General features: G+C 56.6%; 1 protein-coding gene across 1 annotated transcript; it reads right to left on the bottom strand.

Moving 5' to 3' along the window:
- Nucleotides 1-122: 122 nt before the first annotated feature.
- On the bottom strand, nucleotides 123-21,262 carry LOC125085956 (calpain-8-like). Its single transcript, XM_047704927.1, has 10 exons — nucleotides 20,977-21,262; nucleotides 13,962-14,031; nucleotides 7,790-7,908; nucleotides 7,110-7,243; nucleotides 6,243-6,411; nucleotides 5,366-5,455; nucleotides 3,587-3,672; nucleotides 1,627-1,701; nucleotides 900-1,059; nucleotides 123-331 (listed from the first exon to the last, which is right to left on the bottom strand). The coding sequence occupies exons 1-9, from the start codon at nucleotides 21,226-21,228 to the stop codon at nucleotides 939-941; spliced, it is 1,116 nt and encodes a 371-aa protein (XP_047560883.1). The 5' UTR covers nucleotides 21,229-21,262; the 3' UTR covers nucleotides 123-331; nucleotides 900-938.
- Nucleotides 21,263-25,393: the final 4,131 nt, after the last annotated feature.

Here is a 25,393-nt window from a genome sequence, read left to right as displayed (position 1 = left end):
CACAGAGCGAAACGAGCCTCCCAGGGCCCTGCAGCTGGTGGGCCAAGCTGCTCCAGGCGCGGCGCTCTGGGCTGGACGGGGGCGGGGTGGGGAGTGAAGAAGAAACACACGGTGGTCGGGACCCAGCCTGCACGAACATGGGATTTTATTATGACTCAGAGCGCAGCCCTGCAATGATCAGCGTCAGAGCCGGGAGGGGGAGGCTGGGTGGGCTGGGGGGCTGGGGGACAGAGGGAGCAGGCTTTGCTTTCCTTCATTTCTCCTTCAGGAGGTGGGTCGGTTTTTCAGCATCTTCTTCCTGCTGCCTCGGCTGACTCAACCCGAGAGGAGCCTATGTCGGATGCGTCAGTGATGTCCAGGGAACCAGGGAGGGATCCCCACCCACAGTGAGACGAGGGCCCCCCAGTTAGGGCAGAGGGAGGGGTTGCCCAGATATCCTCCTGGGGTGGAGCTCCAGTGGCTCCCATAGGAGGAAGGAGTGGCCATCCTGGACCCCCAAGCTCAGGCCACTCTACCCCACCCTCCAGGTTCAGCTAGGGCACACAGACTTAGCATGGCGCGATCTACTGGAGCAACACAGGGTCCATGCATCTCAGGGGGATGCGTGTCCAGCAGGGACTGGGAGAAGAGTGAGAAAGGAGCACGGTGAGCACGAGGCGTCCTTGGGGGGCAGGGGCAGGTCGGGGAAGCGTGGAAGCTACAGAACCCTGTTGGCTGAGCTCCGGCCTCAGCTGGGGGCTGCAGAGCCATTGTCCACCCTGCCGTCCTGGCCTCCAAGCCCAGGGAGAAGCTGGGCCCCTGCAAGGCACCAGAAGCCAGTGAACAGGCCGAGGCATTGCGCAGCCCAGGGAGGACAGGCCAAAAGGACTTGGGGCCCCACAGCCCTCCGTCCACCTCACCTGGGAAGTTGGTGTGGCCCCCAGGGGTAGAGCCCCGCATCAGCGGCCGTTGAACAGGACCAGGTCCCATTTGTGCAGCTCCTCACTACTCAGGGAGGCTGGGGAGAAGTTGCAGATCTCCAGCCGGGAGAACTGCTCCAGGAAATCCAAAAATGACATCCTGGGGACAGAAGGATCAGAGGGCTCTGGGTTCACGGGGCAGGTTCCAGGACAGAGCAAGGGACCAGCTCTGACCCTGTCATGTCTACGGGGCCACTGTCCAAGTCCCTGGCTACTGTTGGCATCTCTGTTTTATTAAAGAGTGCCCCTCGCACGTCTAACGACCAGGCAGAGGGACAGAACAGTAAATGGGCCCCTGCCACCGGGGCCAGGCACCTCGGAATCTGCAGAGACTTAAGTCCTCCGATTTAAGTCTGCCCAGCAGAGATGTCCTTAAACCATGTCATGTTCAAGGGACGTCCCTGTCATCTGCCCTAGCCCACCCACAAAGGAAGTCACCCTGTCACGTGGCTAAGCCCAACTTGGTGAGATGGGATTGGTGCTCTGCCTCGTGGGGGGGGCGGGGCAGCAGGGACAGGGACACATGCAGTCCCTGAGGTCAGACAGCCTAAGGGTAAAGGGGGAGAAGGAGGACACCCCCAGCAGGAGCCACATGGGCTTCCTGAAACCCTGGTTGCTGGGGGAGTGAAGCCGCTGGGAAGGACAACTTCCTGCAGACCACGCTCACCAGAACTCGCCATCCTCCGCTTTCTTATCCAGCTCTGCCTTCTGCCTGGGGTCTATGTCATTCCACTCTGGGGCACTGGAAGAAATTGTAAAATTCAAATCTTTAAAAAGAGAAGCAAAGGTGGTCATTTGTGAAAGGTTCACTGCAGCACACAGTTTCCTGAAGTTAGACAGCCCCCGGAGGGCCGAGATGCTCATGAGCCAGACCCTAGCAGGTGGTCAGTGGTGTTCCGGGAGGGATGCGGACCGACGACATGGACCGCAGTCATGCAGCTGGGACATTGCCTTAATTTCACTGCCAGGGAACCTTCATTTCTAGCTGAAACTCCCACACTCCATGACAGGGCTGCAGGTCCAAGAGAAGAGGGATGAGGGTGCCTGTCAGGCGTACACCCCTGGTCCATGGGCTGGTTGTCATTCTGGTTCATCCCTCAGGTGAGGACCCTGGGGGAGTTGGACCCTCTCTGGGTATAGGTGGACCATCCGTTTCCCGAGCCACCAGCGACAGCCATCAGGCCCAGTCGGGCAGCAATTTTCCTGAAGTCATGTCACCCGTGAGGCCTCCTGTTATGGCCTTTCCGTGGCGATGGCCATATATGTCATAGACGTATATTCAAATGACGTCTCCAGCCTCCTGCCTGACCTTTACCAAGCTCAGTCTCCTGAAATACGTGTGCAGCATCTAGGAACCGAATGGTATAAAAATGTCCCTTCCCTGGATGCCTTCAGCAAACTACGAGCCCTGCCCTCCCCCAGGAAAGTCCAGCCACACCGGACCACAGGGATCATGCAGGAGGGAACCCAGGACCCCTTCAGCTCAGGGAAACTTTCACCCATCAGACCCAAATCTCAGAATGTGCTTGTTGTAAACAAAGAGTAGGGACAAGTTAGAGAATTCTGGATCTGAATCAAATCTCCCAATTGGGTTTTGAGCCTAAGAAAAATTTAGATTGTTTAAGTTAACTGGACATTGGGCTGACTTAGAGCTGTGGCTCAGAGACCCAGCATCCTCCTGCCCCACCGGCTGCTACAAAAATGGTCCCAGCTGTGTCTCCAGCTGCTGGAGTTCCGCCCTCGCCCACCGACACCACCCCCCTCGCACCTGCCCCAGCCTCTCAGAGACTGGGCGGGGGGGAGGGGGTTTCAAGGAAGGAGATGGGGTCACAGAAGCCCTCTGGGCAGCTTGCTAAAGAGCTGTCAGCTGAAATGGCCAAAAGTCAGAGCGTTGATTTCGTTCGGCTGGGGCGCCCTTCCCGGGCAGCTGGCGGAAAGGAGGTTTCGGGTTTTGCTCCAATGTGGGTAGTGGAATCAGCATCTATTGCCCTCGGGACCTACCTCTTTCTGTGGCACACACCTGAAGGGAAGTGTGCGGTGATGGGCCATGTCCTGCCATTTTGGCGGGCAAGGGCGGGCAGCACAGGGCGGCTCCCGAGCGCTTAGGGACCCCCCATTTCCCAGGTGCTTCCTCAGTGGCAGGAGGCCTGGGTGAGGGGAGCCTGCCTGGCCCCCCGTGACCTTGTCAGGAAAGAGCGAGCAGCCCTCCCAGATGCCCGCCGCTGCCTGCCACCAGCTGGCCCCTAGGGCCGGATCCTGCTTCCTCAACTGAGCACTGGGGGCTTGGCATTTGTCTGAGAGTCGTCTGAGAGATGGTCTGCAGTGGGAGGCGCCGGATCTCACGGGTCCAGCCTTCCCTTGCAATCACCACTGTGTGGCAGGTGGGAAACAGGAAAACATTCTAGAGACAGAGCTGCCAAGCCTGCAAAGGCCAAGCAGAGACCCAGAGGCCAGACTCCAGCTGCATGCGGTGTGCTTTGCTGAGCAGGAGCCCAGTTCTCCTTCCCGACCCGGCTGCTGGGCTCCAAAAATGCGGCCGTGCTCATGGGGCCCCAGGTCTCATGAGCACTGTGTTTTGTGAGCCGCCTTTCCACAGCACAGGGTGAGGATGGGGACCAAGAACCTACTCGTCACTCCAAGCCCCTGTCCACTCCACTTCGCCCCATGGGTTCCGGAGTCTGATCAGCTTCTCAGGACGACCCCGGAAATCCACCTGCAAGGTCCACATGGGGAAGCACCTGAGCTGCTGGGCTCCCCTGCCCGGCACCCCCGCATCCACACCCCCCACCACGCCCTCGTGCCGCCTCTCGCATCTGCCCCACACCCCTGCGCCTGCCCCCCACTGCATCCCCCACGTCCACCCCCTACTCCCCGCGTCCACACCCTGCCCCAGGCCCCCACACCTTCCTCCCACCCCCACATCTGTCCCACGCCCACCCCCCCCTCCGCGCCCCATGTCCACCCCCAGCCCCAGGCCGCAGCACCTGCCTCATGCCCCCACATCTACCCCCACCCCTGCGTCCTCCCCACAGCCTGCGACCCCATGTCCACCACCACCACCCCCGTCTGCTCCCTGAGGACTTACACTTTCCAAATGTTCCCAAAGAGCCACACCCTTGTTTTAATGCATGTTTTTCAGACGTGGCCAACTGCTCTGTTTTCCACAATTTGGTTTGTTTTCCACAAACCATGTGTCTGGCTCACAAACAAGTTCGTGTCTGCTTTAACATGCACTTAAATTTTGTAGTTGACTAAGACTCACTGAGCTCTTAACCCACCAGATGAAATGACAATAATCACACAGAGCATGGTGGCCAGAGTTTGGGGACCCCCCTCTGGAGGAAGCACACATGGGGCCAAACTCTGCAAACACACCATCACCGCCCTGAAGCCCTGTGGCCGTCCCAGGAGCTCGGTGCTGTGGCTACCTTTCTGGGACAGCTCAGGAATCCTAGACGCAGAGGGCACAGGTCACCTGAGGTCAGGATGTGGTGGAGGGGGCATGGGCACCCAGACAGCGTGTCTGCAAACACACCTGGAAGCTCACACTTACTGCCATCCCCGGCCACTTGCTGAACACACGCTAGAGCCCCCATGTTCACATTCCACGCACACACACTCACACAAAGGATGTCAGGTGTTGGGTGTCCTACTCCCCTCAGTGTCCTCCGTCATGCCCTCGCCCACGCTTACACACGTGTGTTCAGTCTCTGCTTGGGAAATGACTTTACGGAAGAGCGTGTTTGTGAATTACAACATTCGTGCGGTTTTTATACACAACAAAAACTGAGATCCCGTCTCATTTCCCTTTTTGCTTGGCAAAAGACAGGGCAGCCCTGTCTCTCGCCTGCATTGTCTGGTGGATTTCAGCTTCGTGTTTTGATTGTGTCTGCACACGTCACTGCAAGTCACTGCAAACGCTTTTTCCAAGTGGGCAGAATATAGTAAATAAACGTCATGAAAACCACAGTGCATGCTTTCTGCTTGGGTTGGAGAGGAAGGAGCAGCACCGCTCTTTCCCCATTGGGTCTCATCCTGGGGGAGCCGACATCACTGCCTTTATCCCCTTTGGGGTCCTACGGGTTTCCACCTGTGCACACGCACCTCTTAACCCACATATAAAATCTAACCAACAATCTCTACAACCTCTTCCAAAACCGTCCTCCCACCCCAAGCCCGTCTCATCTGCATGTCTCTGGAGCCCAGGGAGCTAGGGCACAGACAGGCCGCGGGATCCGTCTCCCTGGGGGGGAAGAGTCCAAAGGGCCCATGAGCAAGAGGGACCCATGTGCAGGTGGCGTCCTGGGCAGCCAGGGAGGGACCTTGGCGGATGGGAGGCTCTCTGTGGTGACCTGGATGCATGCAGTATCACAACCTGCTACCCTCCCCTCCCCGACAGCTTTTACCTCTTGGACCCCAGTGATGGAGTATGCGTGGCTCTTCACCAGTTTCTGGCAGGTGGTGGCCTCCGCTCCTGCTTCAGCTGCACTGGAGACCTGGTTGGGGATGAAGTCCACAGAGGATGGCCCTGACCCTGACTCTGACCCCTTCGGGGCTGGCCGCTGGGGGACACTGGGGTGCAGGTGCAATGGTGACCTCGGTGACCTCTGAACAGGCCTGCAGCTCCAGGCAGGCACTATGTGGCTCCGGGCCCGGAGCGTGACTTACAGGATTTATATGCCACCAGACGCCGGGGCATCACCTCAGGTCCCCGAATGACCCCCTGCCGCTTGAAAAAGGCCAGTTATCCAGGATGGCCGCTCTGGGCCAGACTGCTTCTCCTGTATCTCCCCCTTCCTCATCCGCAGTCCCCCTCTCTAGGCCCCACATCGTCTCCCCACCAGGCAAACCCTCGAACTGAGATTTGGCAGAGACGTGCTGTTTACGTGCCCAAGGCCACCAGGTCAGGGACAGACAGGGGCAGGAACAACACACCAGCTCCAGTGTCCATGCCGCCCCGGGGCCCAGACCACCAGCATGCACCCTGGCTCCAGATCCGCTCCCCTTCTTCTCAGGGATCTCCAACTCCATCAGGCACCCCCCCACACCCACCATGTATCTGTTTCCTAAAGCTTCACGATTGCTGAGTAGGGAAGGGGCAGCAAAGGTGGGATGCAGGATCCAGGGGTCAGGTCTCCATTCTCGGGCCATTCCCTAGCACTGCAGACTGCGACTCCCACGATGTACCCACTTCCTACCCACTAATAAGGTCTGGGACTCCTCTGTCCCCAGATGTTGCTCTGGCCCCTTCCCTGCCATGCAGTGGGGAGCAGGGAGACTCACGTTAATGGAGCAGGCCAGCAGGGACCCCGCACGGAGGGCCTTCCGGATGATCTGAAACAGGCGGGCTGGGGGTTTCTTCAGGTCATAAAACTCAGAAATGCCTCCAGTGAGATCCTCAAAGCCCTCCACCGTGGACCCTCCAGTGAGAGCCTCATAGGAACCGTTGAGCCTGCAGGGAAAGAAAGAAAATGTGTGTCATCTGCACAGGAGGGGCCCACGTGGGCTGGTGCTAGGATGTGGAGTGGGCTGGAAGATAAGAGAGGGCCCTTTGCCAGTTTTGCTTTGGGCTGACAGGGAGCTCTGGCTACCTCCCACCAAGCCACCCCCCTCCCCACCTCCAAGTCCTGTAGGAAGCCAAGTGCAGCCTTCCCAGCACGGACCCTGGGTTCCTGGGTTCCTGGGGGTTGGAACCCTGGGCAGCCGTGGGTAGAGAGTGCCCAGGGGCTCACTCCGGGAAGAGGACTAGAAAGGTATGGGGTTGCAGGACAGGGTAGGAGACATGCATCAGGAGAACCCACAAAGAAGGCTTCCTGCATGTAACTCCAGCAGAAAGGGGGCGGTAAGAGCTGGACGGGGCCTCAGCATCGAAGTGCATCTGTTCCTTCCTCGTCATGGTTCTTTGAAAAACTCACCTTAACCTAGGAACTGACTTTGGGGTTTGAAGGAAGAGAATGGGGAGGCACCAAGAACCTGTAGGGCTGACCCCCCACCTTGATCCACACCCTCATGGGGGCAGGGCTGAGCCGAGAGCTCCTGGCCCCAGTGTCCAGGTGCTGGGGGAACTCGGCCAGGCACCCCGGGTTCAGGGTGGGGCAGGTGCCGTCCTCGGGGACACAGGGGTCTCCCGGCGCTGTACCGCTTACTCACTTGGCGTAGGCCTTCTCCAGCAGTGCTCCCCAGAACTCGCTGCCCGTCTCTGAGTGCAGGAAGAGCAGCTCCCCATCCTTGGTGGGCAGCCTGTCATCCACGACCACTTCCACCCACTTGCCGTACTGCCAGAACTGGGGGGCAGGGGACATGGGGCGGAGGCCCCTCAGATAGCACCCCATGTGGAGGGGCGAGCTCCAAGCACCCCCAAGAGCAGGATCTGCGTCTTCCGTCCACACCCACCGGAGAGGCCAGAGAACACAGGACACGTGGCACCCAGCGTGTGAGTGATAAGCAAAGGCACCTGCGTGGGGGGTCTCTGGTTTGGGGATGTGGGGAGGGACCCGAGCCCACGGGAAGGATTCCCAAACAACACGGTCAGAGCAGCAAGGGCTGGCTGACACATAGAGTACCTTCCTGAACCATGGGTGTCCACTTCCTTACAGTTTTCTTAACAACGTTTTCTTTTCTCTGGCTTGCTCTATGCTAAGAACACAGCGTATAACACGCTTGAGCTATGAAACATGCTTGACTCCACGGTTTATATCCTCGGGAAGGCTTCAGGTCAGCAGCTGGCCGTCAGGGGTGAAGATTGGAGGGAGTCCAAAGAGACACCAGATTTTTGGCTGTATCCCGACCCCCACGTAGCTGCAGGGTCACCACGGGCCCCAGCACAGTACCTGAAAATGGAAGATCCCCGCGTAGTTCTGCTGGAAATCCTGGCCCCCGGGGACCACGCGGCGAAGCAGCCCTTCATTCAAGGTTAGGGAGGCAAGGGCGGCCAGCAGCCAGCAGTCACCTGCACCCAGTCACAGGGACACACCGGTCAGGCCTGCCGCACGTCCCTGCCCAGTCTGACATTTAGCACCCTGCTCCAACCAGCCTGCATCACCTCACCCCCTTCCGGGTCAGATGCCCCATCATCCTCCCGTGTCTGAAGGTCATGGGTGGCTCCTACTGCATCACTCAAAGTCCCATCCTCGGGATGGGATGTTCTCTGCCCACCCCTACATCCCAGGACCCTGACCATTCCACCCCTAAGCACCAATGGTTGGGGTGGAGAACGCAAAGAAAGGAGACAGTGCGGATCCCACTCATGTCTCCAGCTTTCGTCCCTTTGCTCCCACCAAGAACCTACCCTCCAGGCAAACTCTGATGCCCTGGCCTTTCCCCTTGGGCAGTGGTTTCTTTGTTCCCTCCCCCAGCAACACCTCACAGCTCAGCCACCTGCCCCTTCTCTCCAGCCACAAGTCATTCTGTCTCTTTGTGTTTCCCTAAGACTGGACAGTACCTAAACTCTGTGCACCGGGTCACAGCACCCACCCGAGCAGCAGCTACTGGGTAGCACTTTGGCGGCCTCCCAGGGTGACCTCCCAGGGCCCTCCAGCCAGCAGGGATGTGGACTCCTGGGCTGGCACCCCCAGCAGGAGGCTGACACATAGTGGGGCCCGGCTTGAGGAATAGCAAGTGTCCGAATGACTCTATGGATTTGTCTGGCACAAATGCCCAGTGGCCCCTGTGTTTCCTCCTGAGTCTCCCGGTCTGTGGGAATGGGGAGCCCAAGAGGACATACACTGGACATGACAGCTCCCATGTCCGCCAACATATGCAGCAGGAGAGATGACGAGTGAAGTTTCCCAGCACAGGCCCCGGAGGGATCTGACAGAGTGACCACTCTGCAACCCCTCCGACATCCACCTGACAAGACACACGCATCCTCGCAGCCCCTCTGACGTTCTCACTCCCGGCTGAGCTGTCTCCATCCACCCATCCAGAACACTCCTCACACATTACAATTCAAGGCACGGAAACTCCACGTCCCTTAGTTGCTGACATCAAACAGGGCTGCCCAGCTGGAGAGCTTAATTTTCTTTTCATCTGCCTCACTCAGGACATTGCACAGGTCCTCCTGGCACTCGGGCAAGCGCGGGGCTCCAAGGGGGGTGTTTGGATTCTTGCCAGGGACTGTCAGGCGTGAGTGGACTATCGGTTCGGGAACACATCCAAATCAGCACATGCCCCTTCAAAGTCCTCTTGGGGTGATGGACTTCTATTCTGCTGCTCAGAACATTTCAGGAACTTGTTTGGGGACCTGCCTTGAAGCCTGTGGCACGATCGTTGGGTTCTTCTCCATAGGGACATGACTTTGACCTTGGACCATAGTTTTAATTGCCAGAAGCAGCCAAGAGGTGTTTGGATACAAGAGGCTTTTGGTGGTGAGTAAAGTGGGTGGAAAACCTGGGAAATACCTTGATGGACGAGTCCCTCCTCGCCAGCCACCTTCCAGTCAGATCTGGCTGTGGGTTAGAGTTTGGACTAACCATAGAGCTAGAATGGGGGGTCCTGGGTCACTGACCTCTGGGAAAGTCAGGGAACTACTTTGTAGATTTGTTCTTCCTACGTTTTATTCGGGTAATACAAGTAATGGGTTTAATAGTTATTAAAACAATAAAGTGATTTTTTAAAATTACATTTAAATAATGACCCCCTAGAACCTCCCACCCCCTCCACCCTAAGGCCTCAGGACTTCCAGTAAACAGCAAACAGACCCGAGCCCTAACAATGAGGGGCTCTGGTTTTAAGTCCACCAAGAGACAGTCATCCTGAGTTAGGCTTTGTTACAACAGAAAGTGCTAAATCAGAAATTCCCTTTAGGTCTGAACACCTAGTGTTATTATAAATCATAGGTAGCAAGAACTCGGGGTCCAGCTTATTGGGCACTTCCTAATTGCCAAGGGGAGAAGTAGAGCTGCCCCTGGGCCATTGGCTGAAGGACAGGTGAGGGAAGCAGGGACAGAGATGAGGTCAAGTGCTGGGATCTCTGCAGTAGCCCCTTCATGAGGCTGATCAGTGACAGGAGCAGGAATAACAGTAAAGCCACTACTAGGTTGAAGATGAAGCCAAAGCGGAAGCATTCATGGGGGCTGTGGGGGTGGCACAGAGCCTGGAGGCAGAAAGGAGGGGAGACGGCAGCCTCAGGGACGTCTGCATCCACTGATGGCAAGGAGATCCAGGCAGGTTGGTCCCTCCCCAGAGGGGTGGTGGCTGCAGGGTTGGGCCTGGGAGCCCCCTAGGGGAGAACAGGCCTGACCCTGCACAGTTGCACCCCCCTAGGGCCACCCAGGATCCCAAGGACAGCTCTGGCATAAGTACCAGCCAGCCCTGGAAGCTGTGATTTATAAAAAGAAACGCAGGCTGGGTCTTAGATCTGCTTCTGGGCTCAGAGCTCCAGAGAGGCTAGGCAGTTCTCTTCTGCACGGTGGGAGAAAGCACAGTTCTTTTGTTATGTTAACGAGCGGCTTAGGAAAGCCCCTAGGTGACCCAAATGGTTGCCAGGAGAACCAACCCCGGTGAGTGGGTTGGACATTTAAGAGCCACCCCATCCCCTGACCCTGGGACCCATCAGCAGTGGTGATTCCTGATTCCATCAGGCCTCTGTCATGAAGCCTTCAGAAATACCCAGAGGCCGGGGCTCACAGTGCTCCTTGGCACACACGTGCATGTTTGGGCAATCAGCGCCCCTTCCCCAGACCTCATCCCATGCCTCTCCTCCATCTGGCTGTGCCTGAGCTGGATCTCTGATAGGAACCCGTGCTCTGGGGAGTGAGATGTTTCCCAGGGACGGGTCGTGAGGCCCTCCATCTGCAGCTGATGGGTCAGAAGCACAGGGGGGTGCGGGGGAGGACAATGGGAACAGGAGCCTGCGGTCTGAGATACGGGGGGACAGTCTCGTGGGACTGAGCCCTTAGCCTGTGGGTCTCACACTCTCTCCGGGCAGACAGCACCTCATAACTGAGTGGGATAACATGACAACCGCGGGAATCACCCAGGGGATCTCTGGCCTTCCTCATGTCTGGGCACCATCTTGGGGAGGCTGGAGACGGGTCAGCCTTTAAGAAGTAAGAAACCGGGCGCCTGGGTGGCTCAGTGGGTTGGGCTGCTGCCTTCGGCTCGGGTCGTGATCTCAGGGTCCTGGGATCGAGTCCCGCATCGGGCTCTCTGCTCGGCAGGAAGCCTGCTTCCCTCTCTCTCTCTGCCTGCCTCTCTGTCTACTTGTGATTTCTCTCTGTCAAATGGATAAATAAAATCTTTAAAAAAAAAAAAAAAAGAAGTAAGAAACCACCCAAAAAGTGTGTTTCCAATGAGAAACACTGATCCAAAAGAAAGGGGAACCTTTCGGAGACAGGTCGCTGTCAGCAAGAGACAGGCTGCAGGCAGGGAACTGTCCAGGGGAGCAAGCAACACTGTGCCACCACACGTCCAGCCCTGACACGGATGCTGACCTGCTTATATGGGCTTGTTTGTCAAAATCCACCTTCGGCGTGCCATGGGGTTCACAGGCCGGCGTGATTCAGCTCTGACGCCTGCACCAAGCCATCTCAGGGTGACCACCAGGCCTCCCACAGGCCCTCCGAGCCCCATAACTATACCACTCTTCCTTCCCTCTAAACCATGCCACCGCCAGCCCTCATCCCTGCCTGCACCCCTGCAGAGGCAAAGCTGGACACTTCTGACCTGGGAGACAGCAGCTGGACTGGGTTCTCAGGGCCCCACTCTACAGTCCTGGCCTCCTCTGTGGCCAGCCTCCATCCCACGGATGCCCCTCAGCCCTCTGCCCAGGTTCCCCCCAGGGAACAATGCACCTAACCCTACCCCATCGCAGAGACCTGAGCTTTCCTCACATCTACGGAGGCCGTGCTGATGGGGTGAGCTGTGGGTCCCCCAAGGAGACGGAGCAAGGAGAGGCTGGGACCAGCACGGTGCCCCTCCTCAGCCCCAGCCCTGCGGACCCAGGGGGCTTCTGTTTGGCCCATGTTTCCCGAAACACATCCACTTAGTTCCTGGTATGGAGCCAAAGCCACGCTGTCCTCCGGCAGAGGCCAAGCCCCACAACAAGACGGCATAGGCCCCATTCTCCACACAGCTGTTGGGAGCAATCGAATCTTCAGCATCGCAGATTTCCCAGGCTTTATGTACCTAAAATCACATCTTCAAAGAAAGCCAGGCCCTGGGCTCTGGCCAAACACTACCTCTGATGGTTGCTAAGGGGCTCCCACCTCTGGGAGGATGGCCTGGCTGAGCAGGAGGGAGCCAGACGCCCACCAGGACCACTGCTGCCACGCGATGACCAGCACCCCCACACAACAGGACAGCATTTGCCACGACACTTGTCGTTGACAGAAGAGACAGAGCTCTGTGGCCGCCTCAGCCGACAGGACAAGGAGCAGTTCAGACACACCGGGCAGAGGGCATCCGAGGATGGGAGGCAGGAAGCGGACTTGTCACAGCACAGCTTCCCAGTGTCTAAGGTCATGAATTCAAAACAGTAGTAAAATAACAGCAAGCAAGAGTAATGAACATGTTCTAACCCCGGAGGAGACCCCACTGTGTGGTGTCAGACGCAAGGGCTCTGAACACACGTTGTTGGCGGTGCATCCTGTCTCCCCAAGGGGCACCCGGCACTGCTCTCTGATGGGGAACCCTCACCTCACCCACCACGCAGGGCAGCCTGGCTGACTCACCGCACTGTGACTCGGCACCTCCGGCACCCCCGGCACCCCCACACCCAGGAGCAGCCACACTTCCACTGCCCGAGCCTCGCTCCCGGCCACAGGCCCTCAGCCCCCTTCTGCTCCATTCATGCAAAAAGCAGCACGCGGCAGGGCTGACCCTGGGGCTCCTGCTGGTGGCCCCACTTCCTTCCCACAGGTTGAATTCTAGAGCAGTTGAGTCCCTTTGTGCCCGGCCAGCCGCCTGCACTCACCATGGCAACACCCAGGCTCCTCGGAAGCCCTCTTTTCTCCTTGCTCAAAACCATTCAAACCTCTATGCAAGCTGGCAATTAAAAAGCACTTATTCAATAGTTTTTCCGAAGTTAAAACATCTGTAGCAAGAAGCTGTTAAAAGCGTACGTTCGGAGCTGTGTTTCCCTGAGACACATGCTAATTAGGTTAAACGCTGAGCTCAAAGTAAAAAGGCAGAACAAGGAGGGCCAGGATGCTGTGCCCTGCCCCCCCCACCCCACCCCAGCCCCCCCACACTGTGAGCCCCACACAAACGACTCGAATGGCGCAAGGGCTTGGGACACAGAGGCCGTGGCTCTGGGCAGTGGGAGCATGACCGTGTGGGGTGCCCGGAACATTCCCACAGCTCTGCACTCACGCTCTGCGAGCTCAGTCAAGGGGGTATCTGCGAGCGATGCTCGTTAAGGCCAGAACGTGGGAAGCATTTGAAATAAAATGCCTGTGAATTTCGGATTCATAAAGGCTTCCAGCAGGCGGAAGAGAACGAGTTTTCTTGGCTGGAATGAGGAGGAAAAGGAAGGAGGGCACCCTTGTGAGAGGACAGGGTTTTCAGATCCGCATGGACGCTGAACTTCTGTTTGCTTTGTTTGTTGATCTTCATGGGTAGGATTGTTTTCCGGTGCCTGCGTCTCTGGGCCTAGTCCTGCCACCATCCTGGGCTCCCAAAAGGGAGCTCAGCTGGGAAGACAGGATTCTCATTTTCTCACTCATTTTAAAGCATCTGCTGGGCCAGCCCACAGTTGTGCAGACATGGCTGCTCCATCCAGTGAATTGTGTCCACGTACAGGCAACAACTGTCAAGCACCGCCCGGCACGGCTGTCCACTGCGCACCTACAATCCTGGCCCATTGCTCCCACGTGGAAGGGGGTTCAGTGGCCTGGAGAGATCTCCCCAGGGAGCCACGGTTCTAGCATCGCAGACCCATGCAAGGAGCACCGTCTCAGAAACACAGACACACACACAATATCGCAGAAGGGACGTCAAGTCCCATTACTCATGACACACACAGCCAGCCTTGCCCCAGACGGATAGTCCCCAGTAACTCACCCAGACTCCCCTGACAGATGTCTGTTCGCGTGGCTCCATCCACAATGAACTGGGGGCTGGGACACAATTCCTGAAAGCAAGGGGGACAAAACATGGGTCACAAGACACCCCGCACTGGTCGCAGCTGGGGTCAGGGAGCTCCACTGTCAGAGCAGAGCCTGGAGGAGGCCAAGTCACCTACTGTGAGTCCCTCACGCTACTGCTGATGACTCTGCAGCCCAGCAAAGGGAGGAGGCCATGGGGGGGTGCGGGGCCGGGGTGCAAGATGGGGGTGCAGGGCAGGGGTGCAGGGTGGGGTGCAGGCAGGGGTTCAGGGCAGCAGCCGCAGCAGCCACAGCCTGCCTCCCCACTGTCCACCCAAATCGGTGTGACTGTGCAAACCATGCCAAGCGCCGGTGTGAGCAGCAGCCAGAGAAGGGCAGAGGCTGGCGCTGATGTGCTCGAACACAACCTCCTTCTCAGACAACACCCCGGTTTGCACAGAGAGCATTAGATCAATGTTCCGCAGGCTAACTACATGCTGTGTGCGCTCACTAACTCCCTGACGACGTGCCCATGGCCCCAGGCGCTGACGCTGATGCTGAGTGAGGTGTCGGGGGCAGGGGGGTGTGGTTCATGCAGCTGACCCGCGCTCCCTGCGCTCAGGACCATCAGGGTGGCACCAGCCTGGGGCACCGCTGGGGCCCCGCCAAGCACTTTCTTCCCTGTTTACCCAGCACGACTGCTGGGCGCCCACCCTGCACACGTAGCCTCACGGGGCAGGCACGAGGGTGACAGGGGAAGGGCAGAAGAGCACAGGCCTCACACTCGAAGTGCGTCCAGTGTGGGAAACCCGGACTGACCTTCACAGAGAAGTCGGAGACAAGCCAAGTGCATAACAACGGGTGCGGGCTTGTGCACAAAGGGGGAACATGAAATGCCTGGGAGGGGTGGGTCTGGGAGGCTCTCCCGGCAGGAGAGGATGCCTGCCCGTCGGTTAGAAAGACAGTCTCCTAGACTGTCGGACAGGGGTGTCCGGTTAACCCCAGGCAGACGGTCACGGGCAGTCGTGGGTCTTCAAGGAGCAAAGAGGCCCCTGTGACTGACCACAAGTGCATCAGAACGCCGGGGAAGCCGGTGGCGGGGCCAGCACCAGGAACTCGGATCCCGCCCTGCGCTGCGGACCGTGGGTCCTGCAGTGACAGCCCCACACCCTGCACAGCGCCACCAGCTCATGTCTAAGTGGGCAGGAACAGTGCCTTCCTGCTGGCTTTCTTTTCTTCCAAGAAAAATTCATTCACTTGTGTTTTGTTGAAAAAGTAATATATGCACATAAGTTGGAAAAAAAGTCTAAGTAAATAATGCCCATAAAACTGAAATCGCTTGCATTCAGAGTCCTCGCAGCTCACATTTCTTTTGTATTCTTTCAGAAACTGTCTGTTCTCATAAAAGCATTGACATGTACATCCGTTTTTATCACAAATGTATTGTACCTCCTTTCCCAGCACAGAGCGAGCCTTAGAATTTCATCCTAATTTCTGCTAGCTCTTCAGCCAGCCCTCCGTGGGCGGACCCTCCATTCTATTCCTTTGTTTCCTGCTTCTGCGATCTCCAGGGCAATTTAGACCAAGACCCAGCGTCAGCCAAGCTAGGTGTTCTCAAAGCTGCAAATTCAGAAGGTGGAGAGATTTGGGAAATTAATAATTAAAAAGGGAGGGGCAGAGCGCCTGAGTGGCTCCATCGGTGAAGCGTCTGCCTTTGGCTCAGGTCATGATCCCAGGGTTGTGGGATCAAGCCCCACATAGGGCTCCCTGCTCAGTGGGGAGCCTACTTCTTCCTCTTCCTGCTGCTCCCCCAAATCGTGCACACCCTCTTTCTCTCTCTGTCAAATAAATAAATAACATCCTTTTTTAAAAAGAGAGGGACAAAAAAATCATATTAAATTTCATTTGGAACAGGAACGTGCGGCTTCGTTGGGAAGGAAGGGAAGAGAACACACTGAATGGGGTCTCACAGACTCTTGCTCCTTAAAAACCGTCTTAAAAGAGTGTCCTCTCCTATCACCCGTTCATCCATCAGTCTCCTGAAATCTGGTTTCTACCTTCGACCAGAACCACAGAGGGAGAACCGTTGCCCAAGGTGCTGGCTGCCCCCCTCCCTCCTAGCCCCTGGTGGAGCTCTCCTCCCTTGGCTTCTGCATCCCTGCTTGCCCTTGTCAGTACCCTCACCTCTCTAAATACTCCTCCTCCGTCCTCTCCTTCCTTTGCTCTGCTAGCCCTTCAGAGTCAGGGAGCCCTCCACCAGGGTCCTCAGTGCTCTGAATGATTCCACGTCCTACGGCAACACCACGCGCCAGGCACTCCCTCCTGGGACATCACCCAAACCCCAGCCATGGAGTATGACGATCCCCCGATGGCTCCCCTGAGCCGCACAGATCAGCCACCCACGTCACTGACATAGGTCACGTGCTGCCAGCCTCAGCGACTCAGAGCTAACGGGTCCATGAGCTCGGCTACAATCTTGCATCTGGTGCGGGAGACAGACTGGTTCATGAGGCTGGCCGCAATTTCACGGGTTATAGGCAGAATGGCACAGAGTGATTTATAGACAGAGGGGATGTTCCTGGCCTCACATCATTTGTTAGCATAATTCAAAACACCTCCGCCCAGAAATACCAACCAAGAAGTGCGGTGACTCACAGGTCCTGTGCGTCCTCTAGAGCCCACAGAAAGCCCTCCCAGTCACCATGTCCTGCCTGTGGGACCCGCACTTGGGTGGGGGGATGCAGGGGAAAGTGGCAAGCAGAGCGTTTTGGGAGAGGGGGGCCTCCCATGCCCCATCCTTCCTCCTTCATAAGCAGCTCATGTCTTCTCCATAATCATGTTTACCGCCCTGTGGGTAAGGAACTCAGACACAGACACAGACACAGACACAGACACGAATTACTCAGGCTTGTGCCAGCCCCTGACGCAGGGCACCGGGGAGCCCCAGGCACTGTGTTGAGTCCGAGGCAGGAAGTGACTGGGACGGCACATTCTCAGTGACCATGCTCCCCCGGGGCCATTCCGGGAGCTCTGGTTCAGGACTACGGTACACCCCATGCTGCTGCTACACTGGTCACCATCGCCACAGTTATGGCCACATCACAGCCCGGCATCCCTGACCCTTCAGGTCCTGGACCCTTTGGAGCTTCCCACCTCACCTCCATCTCCCCCTGTACTCCCTCTCTCATTACCACCTTTCCCAGGCCGTGTTCACCCTGAACAAAGGCGCAGAGCCTGCCCAGGCCTTCCTGCTCCCACTCCTTCCCAGCCCTGCTCAAATGTCTGGACCTCCACATCACTGACCGGCCCCCATTCCACAGTCAGGTGTAACTGCTTCCTCCGCAAGCTCCCACGCACGTCGTTGTATGTGTGCTTCCCCCTGACATGAATAACAGAGACACTCCTAGTACTGAGCTCTGTTACATGCCAGGCGCCATGCGAAACCCCACAAGGTAGATAATGCTATTTCTCCCCTTTTACAGGTGAGGGAATGGAGTCCTAGGGAGCTCGGGAAATCACATGGTGTCACAGGCCCAGTAAACAGCACGGAAGGGACCAGAATCCCGATCCAGCTGATGCCCAAGTCCGCGCTCTCAGTCCACTGTCCTACTGTCTCCCTCCGACCAGAGAGAGCTCCTCCGAGGCTCTGCGCTCACATGCACATGCGACGTGCACATAAATACGGCTGAACTGAAAGTCCCCAGCTCATCAGTCAAGAGCAGCGGCTGGAAGAAGGGCGGCCGCCCCCGACAAAGGCTGGTCTCCTTACCCGAACCCTTATCTCCCAACAGTCACACTCTCCACGTCTCCCTTAACCTGGGCTGGCTGCTTCCTGGGTCCATTTGGTGTGCTTGACCCACCTTGCTCCCCTCTCTGCATTTCTCCTTAAGATCAACGCACTCATCAAATGACAGAAATGCACAGAGAAAAGTCTCGTCCACTGGGCCGTGCTTGGGCCCATGCACACCGGGCAGCCCTCAAACCACAGGCCCGGGCTGGCCATGTACATAGCAAGATGGGAAAACCAAGAACGGAGAGGGCTCCGCGGAGAGCTCCGCTGGTCTCACACACTGCCATGGAGTCTGCAACAGCGCCACTCTTCTTGTCCAATGCCACTGGGAACATCACCGTAGAGGCATGAGATCCCAAGCTTGACCCTGAGGTCCTCAATCTGGGCCAACCTATCTTCCACCGTTAGAAGAAGAGCCCAAGCAGACCTTCCATTTAGCAGCTTAAAAAATAGGAGAAAAAAAAAATGGGTGCACCTGGGTGGCTCAGTTAATGAAGCGTCTGCCTTAGGCTCAGGTCATGATCCCAGAGTCCTGGGATCAAGTCCCACTCGGGCTCCCTGCTCAGCAGGGAACCTGCTTCTCCTTCTGTCTGCTGCTCACCCACTTGTGCTTCCTCTCTCCCTCTTCCTTGCGCAAATAATTTTTTTAATCTTTTAGAAAAGTAGGGCAAAAATAGGCAAAAACACCTGGAAGGGGCAGGATGCCAAATTTTATGATTTCAGAAAACATCTAAGTAGCAAGCTTCATTCTATCATCAAAAGGGCAAAAGCATCCACACATACATATTCAGCAGATCCCATCTGCTTTCCTCTCGGGACAGGTCAAATTTAACACCTTTGTGAGAAGCAGGGTCATCACAGTGCTGGTGTGAAGTCCCCTGAGACCAACAAAGTCAGGTGTCACCCTCAAACGCAGCCAGGGACACAAAAAAGCCAATGACCCCATTTAAACATGAGCAAATGATTCGAACAGACAATACTCTAAAGAAGACATCCAAATGGCCAACAGACCCACGAAAAGATGTTCAACATCACTAATCAGCAGGGATACACAGATCAATGGGGCGTCTGGGTGGCTCAGTCATTAAACGTCTGCCTTTGGCTCAGGTCATGATCACAGGGTCCTGGGATGGAGTCCCCCAACGGGATGTCTGCCCAGCAGGGAGTGTCTGCTTCTCCTTCTCCTACTCTCCTTGCTTGTGTTTCTTCTCTCACTGTGTCAAATAAATAAATAAAAATCTTTTAAAAATATTTTTTAAACTTTCTTTAAAAAGAAACCAAGAAAATGCATTTTGTTTCTTTTTTTTTTAAGATTTTATTTATTTGACAGACAGAGATCACAAGTAGGCACAGAAGCAGAGAGAGAGGGAAAAGCAGGCTCCCTGCTGAGCAGAGAGCCTGATGCAGGGCTCGATCCCAGGACCCTGAGACCATGACCTAAGCCAAAGGCAGACACTTAATAGACTGAGCCACCCAGGTGTCCCTGCATTTTGTTTCTTTAAAAAAAAAATCAAAAATAGAATCACTGAATGATCCAGTGACTCCACTTCTGCGTAGACACCCGGAAGAACTGAAAGCAGGGTCTCAAAGAGATATTTGAATAGCGTCTTCGTAAAACAGTGATCCGTAAGAGCCAACAGGTGGAAGCAACCCACAGGCCCCTGGATTCATGAATGGTGTAAACACTCTGGAGGTGGTGATAGGACGGCTGCAGCAGTGGAAATGCTCTTGGCACACACTTAACATGGTTAGATGGTCTTTCATTAAGTTCGTTTTACCTCAATTAAAATAAGGAAAGGAAGGAAGGAGAGGAGAGACAGAGTGGGGAGGGAAAGCGCAATGGAGCAAGTGATCTCCTTAGGGCCAAGCGGAGTGTCCTCATCCCTGTCTCTCCCGCCCCGGGCTCCTTGGGGTCCTCCAGGTCCACTAGGTTGCAGCCTCCTGACACCGCAGGATCCCATGGCTCGTGGTTGTCCCCGTGGAGCACTTCCATCTTTCTTCCCAGGGTGTCCACGCCTCACCCATGTGCCTGTCTCCCCACCATCTCCATCAGAGTCAGGACCTGAGCTCACTCCTTGCGTCTCCCTGACCACCGCGCCCCCCAGGTGCAGGCAGCCCTCTGCACAAAACACACCTGCCCGTTGAATCACCTCTTGAAGCGAGAATCCGAAACTGATTCTCAGTCCGGATTTTGCCCACGCCTCAGATTAACCACACAGGTTTCAGGGGGACGGGAAGGTGGGCCATGGTGGCTGCAGGGAGCAGGGCGGAGGGTGGAGGGGTCCTTCCAGCCGTGGCAACCGTGTGCAGACCGGGTGGGGAAAACAACAAAGGGGCAGAGGTAGCTGGAGCTGGCCCGTGGTCCTGACCACATCTGAAGAGCCCTTCTGTCCTCATGCTCCCTCTTCCACCACTGCCAAGAAGACAGGTCCCACGGCTCAGTTTTCCCATCGTGGTTGAGGAGACAAAAGGGGCCTGGCCAGGAGCCGCTGAGCCTAGTCCCTTGTGGCTCGTTTTGTGTACCAGACACAGGACAGAGCCCTTGATTCACTTGGGCTCACACCCACCCTGCAGAAGGGCTCCGATCCGGCAGCTCAGACCACGTGACAAGGGTCATGGAACAGGAGGCCACGGGCCGAGGTTTGGGAAGGATGGTTCTCCATCCTCTGCCCTTGGGCACCATTTCACAGAGGAGAAACCTGAGGCTCGTAGAAGTCACCTGTGCAAGGAAGGCCCAGCTGGGGTTCAAATCTAACTTGTCTGCTTCCAAAGTCCAGGAGTGCTCTTCCCTCCGTCCCTTGCTGCCTCCAAAAAGGCTTTAAAGGAGGGTGAGGGTAGGGAGCGGGGGAGCTGTTCTAAAATACGGACCTCGGGGCGCCTGGGTGGCTCAGTGGGTTAAGCCGCTGCCTTTGGCTCAGATCATGATCCCAGGTCCTGGGTTCGAGCCCCACATCGGGCTTTCTGCTCAGCAGGGAGCCTGCTTCCTCCTCTCTCTCTGCCTGCCTCTCTGCCTACTTGTGATTTCTCTCTGTCAAATAAATAAATAAAATCTTTAAAAAAAAAAATAAAATAAAATAAAATAAAATACGGACCTGGAAGAATGATTTCTCCCTCAAATAATGACTTCTCCCTCAGCTATTTGCCTGAAGAAGCGAGAGCCCTCTGTCCCATCTGACACCCAGGAGCAGGCCTGGCTACTCACCGTGGGCCGTTTCCAGATGACACCTTGGGTTTGCGGGGAGTGTGGCCCCAGATCCTTGTAGCCCAAGGCAGACGGGCACGCAGGGAACTCTGGGTCCTTAAAGAGGACTCCTGAGTCCAAGCACTGTCGCCTCAGGCTCTCAAAGTCCTGGCCCAAGTACTTCATGGCTTTCTGGTGGGAGCCAAGACCTTCTGCGGTCGCCCGCCGCCGGGCTACTCTGGCCACTGGGGCTGACATGGCCGTGGGCTCCATGGGGGACACGGGAGACACGGGGCAGAGCTGCACAGAGTTGTCCGACACCTGCCGCTCGGAGGCCAGGCAGCCGTCACCCTTTATGCAAGGGCCTGCTCCCAAGGGAAGTGAGTCACAGTGCAAGCAAATGTGTACCCACGTGCTAATGAATCTCACCCACCTTCCCCTTCAGCAAACAATTAGGAGGCTGGGAGCCTCATAGAGCCCCTCCCTAAGAAATCTGTTGGGATGGCAGCCATCCCTGCCCCAGGCAAGGCCAGCTTCCCTGCCCTTGGCCCTGGTGGCTGAGATGGGAAGACGGGTCCAGCAGCTTAGGCAGGTGTCTACCCCAGCCGGGGCAGTGGCTCTGAGCAGGACGAGGGTGAGGGGCTGGGGCTCTGCCTCCCTTCCAGGAAAGTTTGATTCCTAATCTGCTAGGGAGTCAGAGATACCAGAGATCTGCAGGAAGGATCTGGGTGAGCCCCCAAGAAGGCGGCTCCAAGTGTGAACGAAGCTTTTGGATCTCTGGCCCAGCTCCACCAGTAATTAGCTCTGTCATTTTGAGCAGCCTCCCTTCCCCTTAATGTTCTCCTCCCTAAAATGGAAGATAATAGTAGGACCCGCCTCTCAGGGCCGGGCGAGTGACGAGCTGGAGCGTGAGAATGGCTCAGCAGGGCTCCGTGGTCTGGGGCAGTTGAGGCCGTTCCTGGGGAACGGGGCTGGAAGGGAAGGCCCAGGGCTCAGAGTCATGGGCTCTCCTCCCAGAAAGGAAATGTGACCTGGGACTTTCTTGTGGCTCCAATTTCCGGGGCCTGGTCTACTGGAAGGATGTGGACCCCATCTGTGATTTTTCTGCTAATGTTGACTATTGGAGTGTAGTTGACCTGTAACAGTCCATCAGTCTCAGGTGTAGACCAAGTGATTTGACAACTCTAGACATTGTGCTCCCCACCGTGAGCGTGGTGGCCCCCTGCCACGGCACAACGAGATCAGCACAATATTGTCACCTGTGTTCCCTTCACTGTGCTTCCCAGCCCCATGACTCACTCATCCCTGGACATCTGTGTCTCCCATTCCTGGGACCTGTCCTGCCCATCCCCCCGCTCCCCACTGCACCTGGCCCTCCGGCGACCACTAGTAAGCACATGATGGATTTCTGAACTTTAGTGCATGTGATAGCCTGTAAAATGGTCCCCCAAAGACACGGGACCTAATCTCTGGAACCTACAAATAACGGGTTGAAAAAGGACCTTTACAGAGATGACCATGTCAATGCTCCTGAAACAGGGGGATCATCGTGGCCTTAACTGCAGCCACGAGTGCCCTCCCAAGATGCGGGTTAGAGGGATGTGACAACAACAAGGAAGAGCTAATGTGTCACAGGGACAGAGGCTGAAGCCACACAGCCGTGGGCCATGGATGCCAGCAGCCATGGGAACCCGGAGGACGCCCAGGGTCTCTGCAGGGAGACTGGCCTCGCCATTCAGTGGGTCTGACGTGGGTCCTGGAGTTAGGGACAGTCTGCACAAAACACTTAGGGGGCTGGGCAGGTCCAGACAAGCAGCCAGCTGTCCACAGTACAACCCAGTTCCTCTGGTTTCACCAGAAGCTCCAGGCCCAAGCTGGCATCAGAGAGACGCACTGCAGACCCGGCCCCTCCGGGGCCCCAACTTCACTCACTCAGGCCCTTTCCTTGGATTCACCATCAGCCCAGCGTCCACTGTCCCACTTCACCAGCCCCCAGACGTGCCCCTGGTCTCACCTGGTGGCCCCATCCTCCTTTAAAACCAGAACCACAGAACCACAGCTCCGTTCCTTCTACACAACATCCTCCTGAGCACCATGGTCTCCAGGAGAAATCCAGCTGCTCTGTGTGGGAAAGGGAAGGAAATACTTATTCCCACTGTTGGAATCCATGGCCCAAGCCCTGAGGCCCACTTGGGTAGTCTGACTCCACCCAGAGCGCTCATTTCAAACACAAACCTGGCCGTGCTTCTCCCCTGCTAGGGGCTGCCCAGTGCTCCAAGGAGAAAGAGGAGGGAGGGGGCTGTGTGGCCCGTAAGACCCTAAGCATCGGGTCCTTTCCTCCCTCTAGTCCCCGCTCCTGTCTTTCCTCCAGGTCCGGGAATGTGGGCTTCCACGTGGGGCACCCTCTGCTCACCCACCCCAAGGGACCCTGAAAAGGCTCTCCGGACTCTGCCCCCCACAACCCACCTGCTCTGACACACTCTCTAGTGAGCTTCAACGCCCTGGCTGCCTCTGCACCCACCGGACTCTGACCCCCACAAAGACACCTGTCTGTGTTCTTCTGTGTTCTGCTCCTTGTCACTGTGTCTCTGGAACCCCAAGAGTCCCCCGGAGTGTAGTGGGGACTGAATACATATTTGGCGAATGCAGGGGTTGGAGACAGCACACCTTTAGGTAGGGACGTCCGTGGACCGAAGGGGGGGACTTCGCGGAATTTCTATCCCCAGCTCCCCTTCCCCCCCGCACCTCCTGGCATACCCCCGGCATATTGATGGAGCGAGCAAGTCCTTCCTCCATAGCAGAGTGAGCACAGCTGGTGATTTTCTGTCTCCACGAGGGATTTTTGCAGGGTGAGCGCCCTCCTTCCACCTGCCCGCCTGAATCCCCCTCGTCACATCCAGATGCTGTGAAATCAAGCCCTTCTCCTGGCAGACAGATCCGAGCCCTCATTACCGGGGTGGGAAAGCAAGGCACGCTGAGTCAGAAGCCTTCTGATCACGGGCCCCTCCTGAAGAGACAGCGGATGCCTCCCCATGACCCTACAGCAGCCTGTGCCTGGGGGGCTCCATCAACCAGGACAGATGTCTGCACAGCCTCACACCCCAGATACCCACAAGAGCAGCCACCAGCTCCCTGCCAGGAAGCCCCGGGTCCCAGAGGCTGGGGAGGCTGAGCAGGATTGCCCCTCATGGCACCTGAGCCACACAGCCAAGCCAGAGCCCTGGGCTTGATCTACAGAAGGACCTGGGCTGTGTCGTCCCCTCGGCAAGGGCTGTGAGTCACCTAAAGACCTGAGTGTGTGCTTTTCAGACACTTACAGTTTGCCAAGCTTCCTGTCTTGCACAACTAGAACTTCAGGAAGGAGAGGGCGAGAGCAGGCAGCACTCTCTTTCCTGGACTTCCCAACCTTGGAATTCTAAGGCAGGCAAGGGGCGAATCCGATGTCAGGCTTTGCTGAGGTTCACGTTTTGAGAAATACCCAGAATAGGCAAATCTGTAGAGATAGAGAGGAGGTATTGGTTGTCAAGGGCTAGCCAGGCAGGGGAACTGGGATTGACTACAAACAGGTATAAGGTTTCTCTTTGGGGTGCTGGAAGTGTTTCCGAGCTGGATGTCAGTGACGGTCCCACAGCACAGCGAGGGTGCCAAGAATCACAGAACTGCATACTTTCAACTGGTGAGTTTTAGAGTGTGTGAATTTCTTCTCAAAAGAAAATGTAAAAGAAAATAGTAGGATGGAAAAGACCTGCTGTGATCCACGCGCTCGTTGGCAGTCTCTAAGGAATCCCCACACCCCACCTGCCCAGGACATCGAGTATCCCCTCATGCCCAAGAGTGCCCGAGCTGGATACCACACCCTGTGCACCAGCGCGAGCAAGCGGGAGGGGCGTCCGGAGTGTGGGCTCACCCCTCTCCTGGTCTGGGGGAATCACAACACCCCAGGAGGGGCCCAGCCAAGCTCAGAAACCAACCCAGATCCCACTGACCCGTTATGACAGAGTGAAGCTGTGAACGCCTTGGGCTGGATAGAATGTCAGGCCCACAGCTGATCAGAGACCCACAGAAGGTCTGCATGTAGCCCGGATTGTCAGGTTAGCCCACGGTCACTCAAGTGGTAGAGCTGACCCCAGGTCTTCTGATGTTCATGTCCACGTTCTTGCCATGAAACAGGACCTGCCTGGCCTACAGCAGAGAGCCCTGACCCGAGATAGGAAGAAGTCCACTGACTCAAGTGGCCTCTGCCCCACAAAGCTGCTGGGCAGAGTAGACACTGGGCAGAAGGATAAAAGAACAAACAAGCACTGTTCCTGCCCATGGGGTACACCACTGTGGGAAAGACAGAGCAACACTCAGAGAAAGGAGTGACAATTCTGAGGGGATAGGAGATGAGGAAGGCTTCCTGGAGGAGGTGGCATTCCAGCTGGATCCTGAAGAACAA

This window comes from Lutra lutra, chromosome 15 (genome assembly GCF_902655055.1).
Source record: "Lutra lutra chromosome 15, mLutLut1.2, whole genome shotgun sequence".
Lineage (NCBI taxonomy): Eukaryota > Metazoa > Chordata > Mammalia > Carnivora > Mustelidae > Lutra > Lutra lutra.
The sequence above is the reverse complement of the archived record's forward strand: the minus strand, read 5'-3'. Positions and strand labels throughout refer to the sequence as shown.

Excerpts from the sequence above, each read along its gene's own strand:
- LOC125085956 (XM_047704927.1), bottom strand. The coding sequence starts at position 21,228 with ATGGAGCCCACGGCCATGTCAGCCCCAGTGGCCAGAGTAGCCCGGCGG. Across the intron at positions 14,032-20,976 it reads TCATCTGGAAACGGCCCACG|GAATTGTGTCCCAGCCCCCA; the intron begins GTGAGTAGCCAG and ends CCTTGCTTTCAG. Across the intron at positions 7,244-7,789 it reads CGGGGATCTTCCATTTTCAG|TTCTGGCAGTACGGCAAGTG; the intron begins GTACTGTGCTGG and ends CCTGCCCCCCAG.